Source organism: Austrofundulus limnaeus, unplaced genomic scaffold (genome assembly GCF_001266775.1).
Source record: "Austrofundulus limnaeus strain Quisiro unplaced genomic scaffold, Austrofundulus_limnaeus-1.0 Scaffold10, whole genome shotgun sequence".
NCBI lineage: Eukaryota > Metazoa > Chordata > Actinopteri > Cyprinodontiformes > Rivulidae > Austrofundulus > Austrofundulus limnaeus.
Window position 1 is genome coordinate 1,302,827 of NW_013952412.1, and position 16,778 is coordinate 1,319,604.

The 16,778-nt window shown below is 38.7% G+C and overlaps 2 protein-coding genes and 1 long non-coding RNA gene across 3 annotated transcripts in view; 1 reads left to right on the forward strand and 2 right to left on the reverse strand.

The window, feature by feature from the left end:
* Positions 1-1,362, forward strand: part of LOC106513096 (uncharacterized) — an 11,492-nt gene extending 10,130 nt beyond the window's left edge. Inside the window, exon 4 of the long non-coding RNA XR_001309753.1 lies at positions 434-1,362. This is a non-coding gene — a long non-coding RNA (uncharacterized LOC106513096). The remainder of the gene's footprint in view (positions 1-433) is intronic.
* Positions 63-13,901, reverse strand: impdh2 (IMP (inosine 5'-monophosphate) dehydrogenase 2). The gene is made up of 14 exons (XM_014001766.1): positions 13,458-13,901; positions 12,058-12,106; positions 11,716-11,817; positions 11,537-11,611; positions 10,962-11,168; positions 8,326-8,413; positions 8,012-8,211; positions 7,679-7,769; positions 7,499-7,594; positions 3,965-4,108; positions 1,929-2,073; positions 1,369-1,512; positions 372-455; positions 63-194 (listed from the first exon to the last, which is right to left on the reverse strand). Exons 1-14 carry the CDS (start codon positions 13,553-13,555, stop codon positions 173-175), a joined length of 1,545 nt encoding a protein of 514 aa, XP_013857220.1. The 5' UTR covers positions 13,556-13,901; the 3' UTR covers positions 63-172.
* Positions 13,902-14,465: 564 nt separating this feature from the next.
* The window catches only part of arih2 (ariadne homolog 2 (Drosophila)), a 12,403-nt gene continuing 10,090 nt past the window's right edge, over positions 14,466-16,778 (reverse strand). Inside the window, exons 13-15 of the mRNA XM_014001767.1 lie at positions 16,292-16,360; positions 16,002-16,127; positions 14,466-15,920 (exon numbers count right to left, since the gene is read on the reverse strand). Of these exons, the coding sequence (XP_013857221.1) occupies positions 15,849-15,920; positions 16,002-16,127; positions 16,292-16,360 (267 nt within the window). The 3' untranslated portion in view covers positions 14,466-15,848. The remainder of the gene's footprint in view (positions 15,921-16,001; positions 16,128-16,291; positions 16,361-16,778) is intronic.

Genomic DNA, 16,778 nt, shown 5'->3' on the forward strand with positions numbered 1-16,778 from the left:
TTGATTTCTTTGTATGTATGGATCACTTGGGCTGTTACCAACATCTGGTGAAAATTTCATGACATTAGCACCTCTAGTAATATATTTACTGAGAAAAATGTTGACGTGTTCAATACTTATTTTACCCGCTGTATCTGCTGGAAGCATTCTCCATCTGGATGCTTGCTTTTGTTTAAAAGAGTCGTTTCTCATAACTGTGGGAGAAAGAAGAGAAGAAGTTTCTGTTAACACAGCCAAAATGGAGGAAGTTGAACTCGAGGCTTGTCTGACTGCGGTAATGACATGAAACTAAGACTTTTGATGAGAATGGAATCTGGAACCAGGTTTAAAAATGAACGAATCTGTGAAAATAAAACAGTTACTTGGTGTACCTGTGCATACTGTGGACTCCCCCCTCCATCTGAGCTGACGCTGTTCTCTTTTCAAATTTCAGATCTCCAGAGTACATCAACGCTCTGAGGAGAGGGGAACAAATTTATGATACCAGCGTTAAAGAGGAAGAAACGGTTCAATTTAAACTCAAAGAAAAGTAAAACTAAAGCTGTAATCCAACTCCTCGCTACACGAGGAATCAAGCTCGGACTTCAAAAAGAGCCGCATGATATTGGGAAAACTTGTGATGTGCAACAAACCCTCAATTTCCCTTCTATCATCTAAACCAGCAGTGGCCAATCCTCTCAGGTATGAATGAATAAGTGATTAACAGGCTTGAGGAGCAGGGGAACTAAGACATTCACATTAGTGGCCCTGCTGATCTAAAGCAGTAACAATTTTGTCAAATTTCAGAGCTTGACAGCTTCATATTTGGCCTCTTTGAAGCAAATTATAAAATGCATATTTCACTGTTTGTGCTGTATTTTCAAATGTAACAGACTCAAAACCAGCAATAAAATTATGAGGTGAAGATTGCTAAAAACTGAAAGCTGTTAAAATAAAAACTAAATAGAGCACACTTCTAACCAGCTATTTATTAAAGTATTTACAGATACTATTGTACATGCTATGTCGTCATTGTGAAATGCATTGTGGTCTTGATATATCCATGCCTATTTCTCATTTGTTAAAATACACTTAATCTAAGCAGTGTTCATATCTACTCATGTTTCAGCTGTGCTCTGAAGGCACTGCATGTTGAGGACATTTTCTCACAATGTAAAATACCAATAAAACAAAGTACAACTGGATATAAAAGTCAATTAAAAAGGAAAAAACAAGGCGTAAAGACTAGAGCAGAGCGCCGAACAGGCGGTGCTCAATTTCATGCATGCACATTAGTACCTGTAAAAAAGGTCAGTAACCAGGATAGATCTATTTGGATTTATCTTTTTGGTGCAAACCATTTGAGCTACAGAGACGAAGTGTTTTTACCTGAGCTGAGTGAGGCTTTTGGCACCAATGTCTTGACAGGAGTGCTGAATTCCTGCCAGCAGGTAGGGAATAAACTTGTGGATAGAGCCCTTGTCCTGCACCGCTCCCGAGACACCCTGAGCTACTTTAATCTTGTCGCTCTCGCTGCGAGGAAACAGGAAGATATAAAAAGTGAGTGGAGTGGTGGCATTAGCTCTTATCATAGAAACAACACAACTTCTTTAGAACGTTAAAGCAGAAGAATTGCGGAGCCATGTGAAAAACAAATATTTAACTTCTGTTTACTCATACCCTAGTTAATTTAAATTTGTTATTGCATTAAAACAATTTCTTACAATTGTGGCCTTTTCATTAAATTGTCTTTTAGAGGCTTTTAAATGTCTGCCCCTCTTTTCTAGCAGGCTCATCATTTATCACCACAAAACTGTGACGTTTAGAAACCACTGAAAATGAAATGAGGAAGAGGTGTTCAGAACTGGCAGAGGATTTTATACAGCAGAAGTCATAACACGCAAAGTGGACCCTTCCCCCCCTCCCCCCAAACACGGTAGTTTCCTTACCTAAAGTATCTGGTCTGAGAGCCAAGGTTTTTGTCCATGGCATCCAGGGAGCCCATGCCGCGGTATTTCTTCAACCTGATGCCATCAGAGAAGAAATATTCACCAGGAGCTTCAGTGGTTGCAGCCAACAGAGAGCCCATCATTACTAGACAAAATAAATAAATAAATAATAAGCACCACACATTAAGAGAAATTCTGTTCATGCACAAAATTTTAATGTGAAATAAAAATCAGTATTTTTACTTTTGTAAGAAGAAGAAACCTTTATGGTGTCTGAGGCATTTAACTAATACGAGTCTTCAATGATCAGAGCTGTGAAATGTTTCAGGTCGTTGCATTTGGTGACTTCAGTACTGTCTATTAGGGTCTCCCTTCAGCTCGGGGTGCTAGACAAATGCCTACCTGCCTGTTGCACCGCGACAGCTCTGCTTGCAGGCTGCAGTCGGGAGAAAGAGCATTGGCAATCCTACCTCAGCTTTGAAGACAGCAGGTCTAATCTGCTCAGATTGAGCCATCAGTACTTAGTGCTAAAGTTTGTGCTAGTGTTATACTCTTTGGTTCTTCAGGAGTGGAGGAGCCAAACTGTTGTCTGACTGCTGCTAACTAGCGGTCTGTGGCTAAATTACAACACAAAAAATGATCTGGCATGAAAGTTTACATTTTAAGTAGGGATGCAAACATTTAATCATACAATTAATTGTTGAATGTTTTATTAGATTAAAATTTCTTCCATTTGATTAACCTTATTTCAGTGTAGTTTTGACTACATCCAGTAGAGGGCGCCGCTCTCAACCTGGCCTTACTCTACCCCGGTGCTAGCCTCCATGTGGGCGGCGTCATAATTAAACACGCAAATCATGTTTAGTTTTATTTGCGACAACAATAATAATGGACTAAACCAAACTCAAAGGAAAAGTACAGAAGGCTGTACCAGATCATCCAGCAGTATGACGCTAAAGAAGAGAGCAGGATGATAGGGAGAATGGTAAGCTAACTTTAGCTACTTGTAGAGTTTAACTCCGTGTGAAAGAACAAAAACAAAAAAAAAAAAGTTAGTCACTACAAATAATTAACATGAAGTTAATCTCATCTGTATGACATAGCCCGGCCAGTGAACCAATCAAATGAACAGTTACTGACGTCAATCAGCCCAGTCTGGACAGAACCACAGGGAATATAAACACAGTTCCAGTACTTATTTGTATGTTCACCCCTCTCAGGTCATGTTTATAGTTTGTTTTTAAGTAAATCTTTAGATTAAAATATTACCCTGTGTTTAAATGTTAGTTTCATATTTATCGTTCAGGGTGGCGTAAGTGTTTTACCTTTTTTCCCCCTTTTATTTCCAACTAGTATTCCTGTTTTGTTATAATTTATAAATACAGTGTCTAAGTTTAATAATGTGTGAGAAATCCACAATTTTCTGTTTATTCAGTCAGTGTTTAATACAGCTGGCACAATAAATTTTATAAAATACTGTACTACTTTTTAGTGTAAAAAAAAAATTAGCCCTTCATGTTATAGAAAGACCCTTGATTCAAGAGAAATGTAAGGTTTTTAGGAAAATGGCCGCTTATCAATTAATCGTTAATCGATTGATAAGATCAATCAACTTTAGATTAATCCATTAATCTAAAACTTGGATCCCTAATTTTAAGCCTTAATAAAAAATTGCTACAGTGCTTCAGAGACTCGATACAGTATTGGGTAATGAAATGTTGCGATATTTCAGTGTACCAATTTTTCTTACACCTATAGTGATCAGTTTTCTGTTCAACTGTGAAGTTTTACCAGTTATGGCAAATGAATTGTACTTATACAGCACCTTTCTATCAAACCAGGATACTCAGAGCTTTACACTACAATCTGTGCCATCATTTAACAGGAGGATGACTCCGCTACAGCTGCCTGAAAGGTTTAAATGCAGTTTTTGTCAATGTTAGTGTCTTAGATAAGCTATAAAGTACAACCATCCTTACACTGATAGTAAGACATTTATTCAGTTTTAAAATAAATTACACAATACTTCACCTTACCTGTCGAGGCTCCCAGTGAGAGTGCTTTAGCGATGTGTCCAACAGTCTGGATGCCACCGTCGGCAATGACGGGGACACCAAAACGTCGAGCGTACTCTGAAACTTTATAAACAGCCGTGGCCTGGGGTCTGCCGCACGCCAGCACTGTGGAGAAAGAAAAGATAAATAATCTTGAACAGCTTTAAATTATTGTTTTAAACTCTAAAGTCTACTTGATAGAAAAGGATTTACATAAAAAAAAACAGCCAGATGTTTTTTATATAGTTTTTAATTATGGCTCTAACATTTTCTGTTTAAAGTGGTGGAAAAAAGGGATTTCTCAGAAGGTTGGTCTTTTGATTTCAAATAAACCACATAAGGTTTCAAATGAGTGGTGAGTGAGTACATGCATCAACAAGACCCAGGAAGCCACAGGGAAAACTAAAACAAAAAATATCACACATTGAATGAACAATATGTTTCTTAATGCTGGATAAAACGAGGAAGTTAAACTTGCCGCATCAGCAGAAAAACATATTATTCATAAAAGTCTGAACCCAGAATCACACATTCCTCTGCCTCCATTTAGCGGAACACAGCAAGTCGCCAAATTTGAAAAACAATATTTCAGCTGGTCTTTCACAGCAGCACGACAAAGACATTAAGGACCAACGCAAACAATTCAAACTTTGTTTTGCTTTCCTGCAATTTTACCACTGCTGATGTTTCTAATGACACTCCAGTGTTTATTAATATAGACAAACCTGACTATCTACTGTCATCTAATCAGAATTTACATTTCAGCATATTTTAAGTATATCAACTTTTAAAAAAGGCTGAAATTATTTCAGCATAACTCTGAATTTTCTGACAAGCTACTGATCTAAAATGTAAATATGAAGCTACATTCATTTTTATCCAAGAATTGACATCTGCTAATTAAAAGCCCCCTCTAAATTCAAATTATATTACATTATTATATTTACTTTGCTGATAAATTCAATGTCAGAAAATTCATGCTAGATGAGAACTGCAGTCATGGAGGTCAGCAAAGCAGCTAAAAATAAAAGAGTTTATCTGGCCCTTTAGTATCTAAACACTAAGCATAGTCTCAATCCAATGACATCATGAAAACCAGACACCAGAAGGTCAGTAATGTGGAAGAAGATCATTCACGAGTTTATTAATAGATTAATGTGGACATGAGTATGAGCAGAACCAGGGGTGCACCGGCCGATTTATCGGCCCCAATTTCATAAATTTTGTGAGACCGGCCAATACTTGGATAACTGTTGGAAAAGATCAGCTTCTCATCCACCTCCACAAAAGGTCTGAAAACCAGCCACTGTCCCCTTTTGCCTTGCTGTGAGCACTACGTAATACCAGTTAAAACAAGTTTTGTATTGTTTCAAAGTAGGAATGCGCGATATAAACGATATACGGTAGAAATGGTATAAATTTGTCCTATGATAGAGATCTGTAGTCTACCGGCCAACCATGCAATTCTTTTTGATGATGTAACTGGCTGGAGTCAAAACAGAGGAAGCGGGAAGCAGCGAGGCTGAGAGTGCAAATGAAGAGGGGAAAAAACTTATCCAGGCCTGGTTCAGGTGTGTGAAAATGAACACCAAACTGTTTACATGTTTACGTGACGGCACGTCCTCCGGTCGGATACCGACCGACCGACCACACTGCCTGCTGCGGGAGGAGCGTGCGCCGAGGCATGTGTGAAGGGCTCGACACACGGGAGGCGACGTCGCTCGCTCTCCATTCATTTCCACGCAGCGAGGCGACTGTCAGTGCAGGTGAAGTCAGTGCTCAGGTGGGACGCACAAAAATCAGTCTGGACCTCGTTTCTCCTGCGGTCATAGCGCGACGACTCACGGCCGAATGCGCGCGCACTCCAAAGCGCGACTATAATGATTGTCACCCCGCTGGAGCACGCACAGATTAAACAGGTGGAGTGCAGAAAAAATAATCTGCAAAGTGTAGAAAGGAATAAATACAAGGAATTTGTTTTACCACCTTAAAACGAAGCAGGTGATTCCAAACACAACATCCAATGGATGCAGATATCTGGTACATTAAAGTTATAGTATGTATATATGATTTAACCAGGTAGATCTCCCTTAAATTTAGATTTTTATGGGAGACTTTAGAGTGTCCCTTAAAAAAGGAGAGTTTAATGTCTAAATTTTTTTACCTATACGTATTTATTCCACTCAATTAATGTGTGATTTATTTATTTTCTATTATAAGTTTTATATCATGTGTGATTTATTTATTTTCTATTATAAGTTTTATTTCATGTGTGATTTATTTATTTTCTATTATAAGTTTTATATCATGATATATGTCGTTACCGCCACTCATCATAATGTTTATCGTGATATCAATTTTTTGCCATATCGCACATTCCTATTTCAAAGGTATTGTTCAATAAAATAGGATAGGAACATGGAAAGTGTAACACCTGACAGTATCAGTTATCCAAAGAAATCGTATCAGCCAAAATTAAAACCGGCAGGTCGGGCTTTGTAAAGATCGGTGATCGACCAGAAAACTGCAATCGGTGCATCCCTAAGCAAAACCCCAAAACCCCAAACCCCAGCTTATAAAACCTACATCTACAGATGCAAAGCTGTTAACTAACGCAGCAGGCTGTGATGTGGGAGGGGGTGGAGTAATAACGGAGCCAATCCAGACCCAACACTAGCCAGCAAGGGGGACTTACTGCAGTATCCTGTAACAGTGGTTGGGGTTTTGGGGCTGTGGAGCTTTATAGCTGGTGGGATAATGGGGGTCGCTGGACATGGACACAAACACTCACACCAACACAAGGTGGGGGACAGAATTTTACGGGAAGACAGCAGACAGAAAGGAGGGAAACGGTAGGAAGATGTAAAACAAAAGACAAAAAATGACAAAAGAAAATGAAAATTGATATAATGCTGCTAAAATTATCATCTAGATGAGAACTGAAGTCAGACACAAGAAGCACAGAAGAAAAAAATATAAATTCTAAATACAAACTTTGTTTAAAGCAACTATTTCAAATTTAGCTACTTTCTTGGAAACAATGAAAACTGTACGACTGCTAGATCCAAGGTCAGGATCAAATTCCTGAGGAAAAACAACATTTACTACACACTGAACAAGTAGATTAACTCACACTCTTTTACAATCTCCATGAATACAGACGTGATCAGACAGGAGATACTAAAACCATTATGAGAATCAAAACTCTAAATCCTGACCCAAAGCTACACTGCCAGCTAAAATTTAACACGAGGGATTTGGATCTGGTTCTCTTCCACTAAAACAACAAAGCAACATAATCACAGCTCAGTAACTGGATTCTTCTCAATATCAAATTAAACACAATGAAATAATTCACCCAAATATATAATTAAAAACTAACTCCAGACATCCATTTCTCAACTGAACCACAGCAATGGTTGGTTTTAAGGCTCTGAATTGCCAGTGAAACTTTGTGGATGTGAAAAGATAACTTAGCAGATGGTGTTGTGCAGAGTTTAGTCATCAGTCACTCACCTTCCTGTGTGATACAGATGGAGCCACTGCCCATCCCCACTCTCAGAGCATCCACTCCTGCGTCGATGAGGTTCTTCGCCTGTGCTGCAGTCACCACTGCCACCGACAGAGGGAGACAGAGAAACTGTTAGAGGCTGGGTCACGCTCAGTTAAATGCTTTTATAGTTCAAGTGTAGCTACCATTGCCTCCGATGACTTGCAGGTCTGGGTACTTTTCCTTAATATATTTAATCATGTTGATCTGGTAGATTGAGTTTCCCTGAGATGAGTCCTGGTGACACAGAAGCAACACTATTCTTCGTTAATTAGAAAAATAAGTTCTGTTTTTAATTTAACTAGTTCCTACTGTGAACAGTAATTGTAATATTCAGCGAAATGATCGTCTCTCATACACACTAGGTGAAGAACACACCCCAACACAAAGCTCAGTATGTATTTGATCCTTGTCGAATAGTGCTGTGCTCATTTTAAATAAAGCCTCCCTCTACCTTTCAAACAATAAAAAGTCCTCACCAGTACAACCACATCCACCCCGCTCTGCACCAGCAGGTCCAGCCTGTACTTGTCGTCACTGTGGGTGCCGATGGCAGCGCCACACAGCAGCTGTTTCCGAGGGTCTTTGGAAGCCAGAGGGAAGTCTCTGTTCTTCTTTAAGTCTGTGCGAGCGATGATGGACACCAGGGAACCTTCTTCATTCACTATGGGCAGTTTACCTGCCAGAGGAAGCGGTCAGGTGAACACATGCACAGTTAGTGGCATCTAGATTTTTGTTTATTAAGCTCTAACAAAAACACGCTTCATAAAAATAAAAATAGCTTCCGCGTCACCTTTCTTGCTCCTCTGAAGGATTTCGTTTGCTTCTTTCAGCGTCACTCCTGCAGGGGCAACCACTAGATCCTCCCGCTTTGTCATCACCTGTCAACAGAAAAAAAAAAGTTTGAAAAATATCCTGATATGAAATGTTTTTGGAAACATATAAGAAGCAAAAAAGAGTCAAATACTTAAACCTTGTAAATAAAATCAGGCTTTCCACAAACACTGCAGATTACCCATCCCTTCATGTTGATTATTAGTTATTCAGTTTAAAATTAAACAACAGAAACCTGCTGACCTTTTCCCCAAAAGCATGTATAATGATGCAGAAGGGTGTTTTTTCCTCTCTACTACACTGAAGCTTGCTCTCGTGTAAGATGGAACACCAGAGCAGTTATATATTACACCATTTTAATTATCAGACTCTTAACTACCAAAGTGTGAACTCATATAAAAAACAGAAACCTTTCTCACAACCAATAACTTTCCACTCAGTGAGGAGGAAACCAAACTTGTCTTTTGAAGTTTTATTACAAAAATAAAGAATAAAAATCAATCGAATGATTAAAAAAAGTAAAAGTCAAGAACATAATTTAATAAGAAGAATTTGGAAAACAAATGGACGAGTTGTTACTTAGATTTAAATGTTGTACAATCTAAAACAAAATAAAGATTTATCAAGGATTAATTTTTATTTATCAAAACAAAAATAATTATTTTGGACAGAACTGTTTGTTTAATGCTACGTTCACACCGTTTTTTTCCGGTCTGTCTTAAGCGGATGAAATAAAGATAAGATAAAGAAAATGGCTTTGCTTTATTTACTAAAGAGCCAGCAAACATTGCACACAGCAGATAATTAATTCACCAGATAATTTAGAGGCGGTTTGTTCGGTTAGTTTCACGACTCCAGGAGCTGCGAGCTGACAAACTATTTTTTGTCCCGAGCCCAGTTTAATGGGATCCCTGATTAGTTGTAACATTAGACTTTATTTGATAATCATATATTTTAACTGTAAAATAAAGACTGTAAAAATACTGTAGGCTGTTTGGTTTTGTAAATATTTAAAAATATATTTTAACACAGACGGAGCCATTTTATTTACACAGAAAGCATTCTGGGTAAATGATGATGTGGATAGGTCCTCAGTGTGAGTGAGCTATATCCACCCTGAAGGTTAATCTTGAACAATATCTGACGATTGACTCTTTGAAATGAAACCAGGGAGCATTGACAGAGGAGAAGGTAGAAATGACTCAGCCTTTAACTGAAAATATGGATGGAGGACAACAGAGCTGCTTCATGGAAGAACCTCAGCTTAGCCTGTTAGTCTATGAGCTAGGGATGTGGATGGAGGACCTCAGTGACAAGAGGAGAATGTGTAGCACTGAGCTAATACATATATATGGTGATAGCGTCGGGGCTAATGCTAAAGCTAGCAAGCTAAGCTGAGGTTCTTCTTCCATGAAGCAGCTCTGTTGTCCTCCATCCATATTTTCAGTTACAGGCTGAGTCATTTCTACCTTCTCCTCTCTGTCAACGCTCTCTGGTTTCATGTGAAATAGCTAATCGTCAGATATTGTCCAAGATTAACCTTCAGGGTGGATATAGCTCACTAGCAGCCTCACACCAAGGACCTATCCTAGTCATCATTTACCCAGAATACTTTGTGTGTAAATGGCCCCATCTGTGTAATATATTTTTAAACTTTTAGTTTAAAAATTATAAAAAACTAAACAGCCTACAGTATTTTTACAGTCTTTATTTTACAATTAAAATATATGTTTATCAAATAAAGTCTAATGTTACTTACAACTAATCGGGGATCCCTTTATCACCGCGGTCAGTTTAACAAGCTGCTGACCTGCATCAGTGCTGATATCTCTAGCCAGAACACCAGCTACAGATGGTCGATTTCAGCTAAAGAGCTCCTGTCCGTCTGTTTCAGGTTAGTGGACAACATTCAGGAAACTGTCACAAGGAAAAATGATTCTCTCTGATTGGCTGATGCGGCACGTCGAGCAGCAAAAGTTCAGATTTTTTAACTCGAGCGTCGGCTGCTTTGGACGCACCGCATGCACGGAAAATGCTCTACCGCTACCTTCCACGCTGCGCTAAACGGACCTGACGCGCCGCGAGACCCCTAGACGCACGCCCACCATATGTTTGCATGTAAACCGGCCGGTCCTGTAGCTCAAAAACGCGTTCAGTGTGAACGTAGCATTTTACGTGCAATGAATTTAGACAAAGTTTAGCCATTGATAAATGATTTGGAATTTGGAGAGAGTTTATTTTACCTTTGACCAGTTGAGTTTATTTTTCTCGTTATTTATTACTTCAAACGAGGAAATGATTTAATCAACTTTTGCATCAGCTCCAAAATGTTTAACCAGACCTGATACCACTTGGTAGTTTTAACGAACTGCTTTAAATTTGTGTTGTCAAGGTCACACACACAGTTAACACATCCAACTTTAATGGGGGGCCATTAAGATCAGGTAACTCATTCACCTCAATGGTCATTAAGTTCTCCGTCTGTGTCCATCCGTTCTTTATATCTTTGTGCGCAGGTGGTATTAAAGTTTAACCACATCCTAAGATAAGAGTGCTTGCTATAAAACAGAAAATATATAAAATCTGTTTCCTCACCTCACTCAGTGGCAGGCTGTGATCATCTTCCTTCAGAAAGTCTATATCTCTGGAGGAGATGATCCCCACCAGCTTGCCGCCCATTTTCCCGTTGTCTGTGATGGGGATCCCACAGAAGCCATGGCGAGCCTTGGCCTGGAAGACGTCTCGCACTCGCTCATTGGGGCTCATCACCACGGGGTCTGTAATAAAGCCCTGCTCGTATCGCTGGGGGGGGGGGGCATGAGGGAAGGACAGGAGGACAAACAGAGGACAGGGATGTGGAAGAGTTAGGGCAGCAGAAGGAAGAGCAACAAAGGGAATTTAAAAAAATGCAACGTTCTAGAGGTGGGAATCAAGCCATGCCGAGAAAACACTGTTCTGATAGATCCTACTACGAGCACACTGCAGATTTCTGGATACAAAACATGCAGAGAATACAATGTGAGGATAAATCTACTAAATAAAAAGTTATGACACTGACAAAAAGAAAGGAGGCTGAAAGAAGAGGTGGAAATGTAAGGGTTATATGAAGATTAAAGATTAGAGTACAGTAATGAAAAAACTAAAAAAAATGTGCACAAAGTTCTTTTTACCTTGACTTTTCGAACCTCATTGGCCTGAAATTCTGGAGTGCAGTTGTGATGAATGAAGCCAATGCCCCCTGTTAGCTGATAAGAAAATAAATAATAAAATAAGAGTGTAACTGTTCGTTGGTCCCACCACGACCACAGAATGGCAAAACCAGGACCGTGTGTGTTTGTGCCATACTCACTGCCATCGCTATGGCCATGTTCGACTCTGTTACTGTGTCCATGGGGGACGACACAAACGGGGTCTTCATGGTGATTTTTTTGGTGAGTGCTGAAGTCAAGTCCTGGACAGTTGACACAGTTTAAAAACTCAGGCTGGATCTTTAAAGTTTTAAATCACAGGTGTCCAATACAGCGTCGTGACTGAGACTACAGTGATTACGATCAAGGTTTGAGTAACGTGAATCACAAGACACCAGTTTTGTTTTATTTCTGTTATGAGAAGCAGAGAGTTTGACTTGCTTGATATAACATCAGCTCAAATGAGACTTTGTGTTGGTAAATAAGCATTATTCTTTCCTCACCACTTGGTCGGCTGTGAAGTCGATGTATCCCGGCAGAATCAGGAAGTCACTGTGAGAGATAAAACAAGTCAACAGCTTTCTTTTAAATCAAAACTTCTCCCAACCCAAAATCATAAAACTGGGAACAAACTGACTAACAATTTGTAATTTTTTTTCTAAAAACTGAGCAATAAAGACATTCAAAACTATCTAAAGTTGTACAGAAATGTAAATGTGTACATTTCATTGTTGTTTGTGGCTGTGAAGACTGATGATGTTTACCAAAAAGAGTACACTGAGGCTTGAATAACTTCATTTCTTTTTTGGGAACCTTTGGAGGGTGTTGTGTTTCTGAGGGGTGTGAAGCACCCACAGAATGTGAAAGTGGCTGTTAGGCCCAGTCACACCAGAAATCATTGAAAGAAAGAAACAACCTTTAAACTGGATGACACGGAGCGGACCAATTAATTATAACCCAATATCCACATAATAATAATAATAATAATAATTTATCCAACAGCTGTGATTTAAAATTGCAAGCTCACAGATGACATTTTGTTTAGTTTGTTCCTTCTGGTCCCAGCTATGTTGGGCCTTTGTGGGGAGTACAGTCCAGGTAGACTTAGAAAAGTCTAAGGTATTTTACTAACAAGCACATAATTTATTTTAACTTAAGAGGAACTGCTAGAAATGTTGCATTTTACTTCTCGTCAAATTATTATTTTTTACCTTAAAAGTCATTCAAATGCAGCAGTTAAACGTAATGGTCTTTCAAAATTATTAAGGGGAAATTTTACACGAGTAAACATTCTGAGAAACTATACAAAAATAAAATGGCAAAATTATTTTTGCCTGAATTTCCTAAGAAAAACCTGGATACATTCACTAGCTTTATTGAAGAGGAATGTTTTATGTTAAAATGAGGAAGAACAAATCAGAAAAAAAAACGTCAAATATAATTATCTGGAAACTGAGCACTCAGCTTGGTGAACTAATACTTTAACATGGGAATTACTGTACCTACTTCTTTAAGATAAACACGTTCTAAATATGTTCCTTCCTGAATAGTAACAGAGCTACATGAGACTGGTCCTAAATTTAGGACCAGTGTGGACTAAAAGAAAGTGACACCACTTTGATTCTCAAGAGGTCCTAAACTACATTCAATGTTCAGTTTGTTTCTGCTGTCAACTTTTATTTACAACTTGAAATCAGCCTGTTAGTAAAATAAAACATAAAACTTTGACTAGATGCTAACAGGATTTAATGTTTTTCATAGACAACAAACGAGCAGATGGTGTACATTTTAGTCACAAGATTAAAAAAATTACTTAGAAGAAACACCATAGTAGAAGCAGGAGTAATGTTTCCATACATTGTTCCCATATTTGTTTTGAAAAGACATATTTGTTTTTAATTACTTGTATGTGAGCCCGTCTCCGCAGTTGAAAAGCTGATGTCCCGTCAGCCCGTCGTCGGGAACATAACCCGTCTGCCCGCTAATGAGGTAGTCCGCCATGATTTCCCAAACAGCCCTCCGCCGACCAAAAACAAAAGGCACCTTACACACTAAAAACAAAACAAAAACACAAAGACGGGAAACACACCGCTGTCAAAAACGGAGGACTTCTTCTTTTTACTCCTGTCGTAGACTAATGAGCTCCCGGTAAGCTAACACTCAGATCGATATAACACCTCGCGGGCCTTTTAAAGGCGCTAACAAGTCGAGTGGTTTGGGATTTAGCTCAGTGTTAAGTACTGAATAAAAGGTTATATAAAAAATTCAAAAACAATAGTCTTCCTTCTACCCTCGACTTGAAACTCATGTTCTCTCTGCGGCTCTCCCAAACACGTGCATTTGTCTTCTGACAGCTTCCGACATCGATGTCGTCACATCCGGTCGACACGCCCCCCCTTCATCTCTATTTTCCTAAAGATAATAAAAGCGGATTTAAGATCTTACTATTCCTGGTCATAAATTACACACTTAGCTTATAAATGGTCCAAAAATAATTCTAGTCCAAATATAAAAGTTTAAATAGAACTGTAGAATATTTTAATGTGCCTTGTGAGAAATTTAAAAAGCTGAATTTTATTAGTTTGCTGCAGGAAGGCAATCGTAGGGCCACTTTTGCTCATGTAGCCCTTTTATATTTTAAGCCTGCCTTTCCTGCTTTGGACGGACAACACTGAAGGTGCCATCAGCAACACACTCTTTATCTGTGATTAAGAAACTAGGTCTCACACACGCACACACACACGCAACACCATAAATAATTTCTGATATGGTTAAGGTAGTATAGAACTCTGCCACATTAAACAAAACAACCGCCATGTTAGAAATTATTTTTGCCATAAATTCAAAAGTTAAAAAATGTTTTGCATGTTTGGTTCAAATGTAAATGTAAAAACAAACACAAAAAGCAGGGTCTGGTTTTAAAAACTTTCAGTAACTCTATTTCTTTATTAATGTACAACCGTTGAAAATTACAGCAATTTTTTTTTCCTTTTCAATTTTTTTTAAATGATCAACAGCCATTTTCCAAAACAGAGGTGAGCAAAATGAGCTGAAGGAGAAAAAACAAGAACAAGGAGACGAAAATAAAAAAGAAAAAGAAAAAATGAGATGACTGAAGAAAAGAGTGCATGAGATGTGGGAAGGAGACAGATTAACGGTGAACGAGGAGTGTTTTGCGTATGTGTGTGTTGGTGTCTGCATGCCGTCGGTGGGAGGTGCTGTAGTGAATTACACTTGCAGAGTTAAAACAACTTTATCTGACCAGTGGAGGAGCCAACGCTAGATTTTAACAGAGGTGTCCAGTTTGCTTGGATATACATTTGGCTACAAAAATAAAGCAATAATATCAATAAAAACACAATAATGGGACTAATTAGGTAGTTTTATCTTGACATTCTGAACCATTTTCAAAAGCAGAACGGCAGAAGCACCTGCCATTCAGGTGTAACACCAAAAAGGGAGAAGTCATTATGAAACCCTGATGAAAAGTCTAAAAATAGAAACCATTTATCAACAAATGTATCATTTTTTTTACTCTTGAAATCCAAATTTCGTATTACCTCCACGTTAAGTATTTTACTAAGTATACAGAATTATCATGTCAGTATTTTACACAGCAATCGTATCAAATTAGCTTATGCTTTGTTGATTATTAGGCTAACAGATATCCAATCTGGCTGAAAACAGGACAAAACCAGTGGCATCACTTTCTACTAGCTGGAACATGTAATGGGCTGCGAGAGTTAATGTAAACAAGAACTATGTTACGTCTGTGGCAATCCATTATCTGCACCTTCAAGAAAAAATGTGCAAACTCCTCACACATCTTACTCATCCACCTGATAGCACAAGCTTCTTTATCCTGAACAATTTCACACCCTGGCTGCTTTTCTCTCAAACTGATTCCACCATTTCATCACTAGCTTTAGATAATATCTACTGTTTTCAGCATTTAGACATCAAACATTGACCCACACGATCAGATATGTGGAGCTGAAACAAGTGTAACCACTGTGAATGTGACGTTCAGATGCAGAAACCTGTAAATGAAGTAGAAATGAAATCATGAGAGGGGTGGAGGTGATTTAGTTGTGACATTCTGTGACCCTGCAGCGTTGTGGTAGTGAGAGAAGAGGGGAAAAAAACAGAACAATGGAAGCAAACGAGCATGTGAAGAGAAGCAAAAGGAGGGGTCAGTGTGACTGCAACAACAGATGAACATGGAAGGAAGCGTAAGAGGCCAGGAAGAAAGTACGGAGGGAGATGCTGGTGCTTTGCAGCCGCGTTTGGAGCCTCAGGTGTCGTGGAAATCCTTCAGCAGCGTACGCCGTCTCTGCTCGGCAATGTGCATCTGATTCTCCAGATCCTAAAACATAAACAAATAAAACAAAATAACTCTAAGCTCAACCTTATAGTCTTCCCTTCTGCTGTAATCCTACACCCTTACCCCTCTGTCACTGGCGCTGAGCTCGCCCTCGCCTCCCACAACACCTCTCTCGTAGCTGTCAGCCCGCTCCACCTTCCACGACAGGTTTTCTATCTCTGCTTCCAGCTGGGCCTGTTGGTATTCAAACTAAAGAGGGAAACAAGTTCAAAACTATTTCAACAAAAATTTAAAAACAGAAAAGGAGGGCAAGACTTGCAGAGAGCGACGAACAAACTGAGCTCACAGCTCATGTGTGTGATTGAAAATAGAAAAACTGTCGAGGACAACATTTTTTTTCTCTCTTTTCTCACCAGTTTCTTGCGTGGGCCTGACTCCATGTAATAGGCATAAGGGTAGGTGTACTGCAGTGTGTAGCGACACTGCAAACAGAAAAAAACACATGATCTTTGTACAAACGGAAAAAAGTTTTCAGAATAAACATTAAAAAGTAAAAGTAATCAAAATTTCACTGATGTAGCATTTTAAGCTCGGTCACATTGTATATCAATGATAAAAAAGTTAATTAAGTTGTGATTTAAGAGCAAATATAAAATGAATCAAAAGACTAATGCCTGATTAACAACTCTTCTGGTTGTCCAAATCAAACCAGTTCTGCTGACCAATAAGTAAGTAAGTAAGTAAGTAAGTAAACTTTATTTCTATAGCACCTTTCACAGACAAACATCACAAAGTGCTTCACAGAAAGCAAAAATAATTAAAAACAATAAAACAGATCACAGATATAAAAACAACAAACACAATAAAAAGCACTTAACTAAAAGCCTGTCTGAATGAAAA

Coding starts and splice junctions, on each gene's coding strand:
- impdh2 (XM_014001766.1), bottom strand. CDS start 13,555: ATGGCGGACTACCTCATTAGCGGGCAGACGGGTTATGTTCCCGACGAC. Junction 1,513..1,928: donor TCTCAGACCAGATACTTTAG/GTAAGGAAACTA, acceptor GTTTCCTCGCAG/CGAGAGCGACAAGATTAAAG. Junction 195..371: donor GGAGTCCACAGTATGCACAG/GTACACCAAGTA, acceptor TTTCTCCCACAG/TTATGAGAAACGACTCTTTT.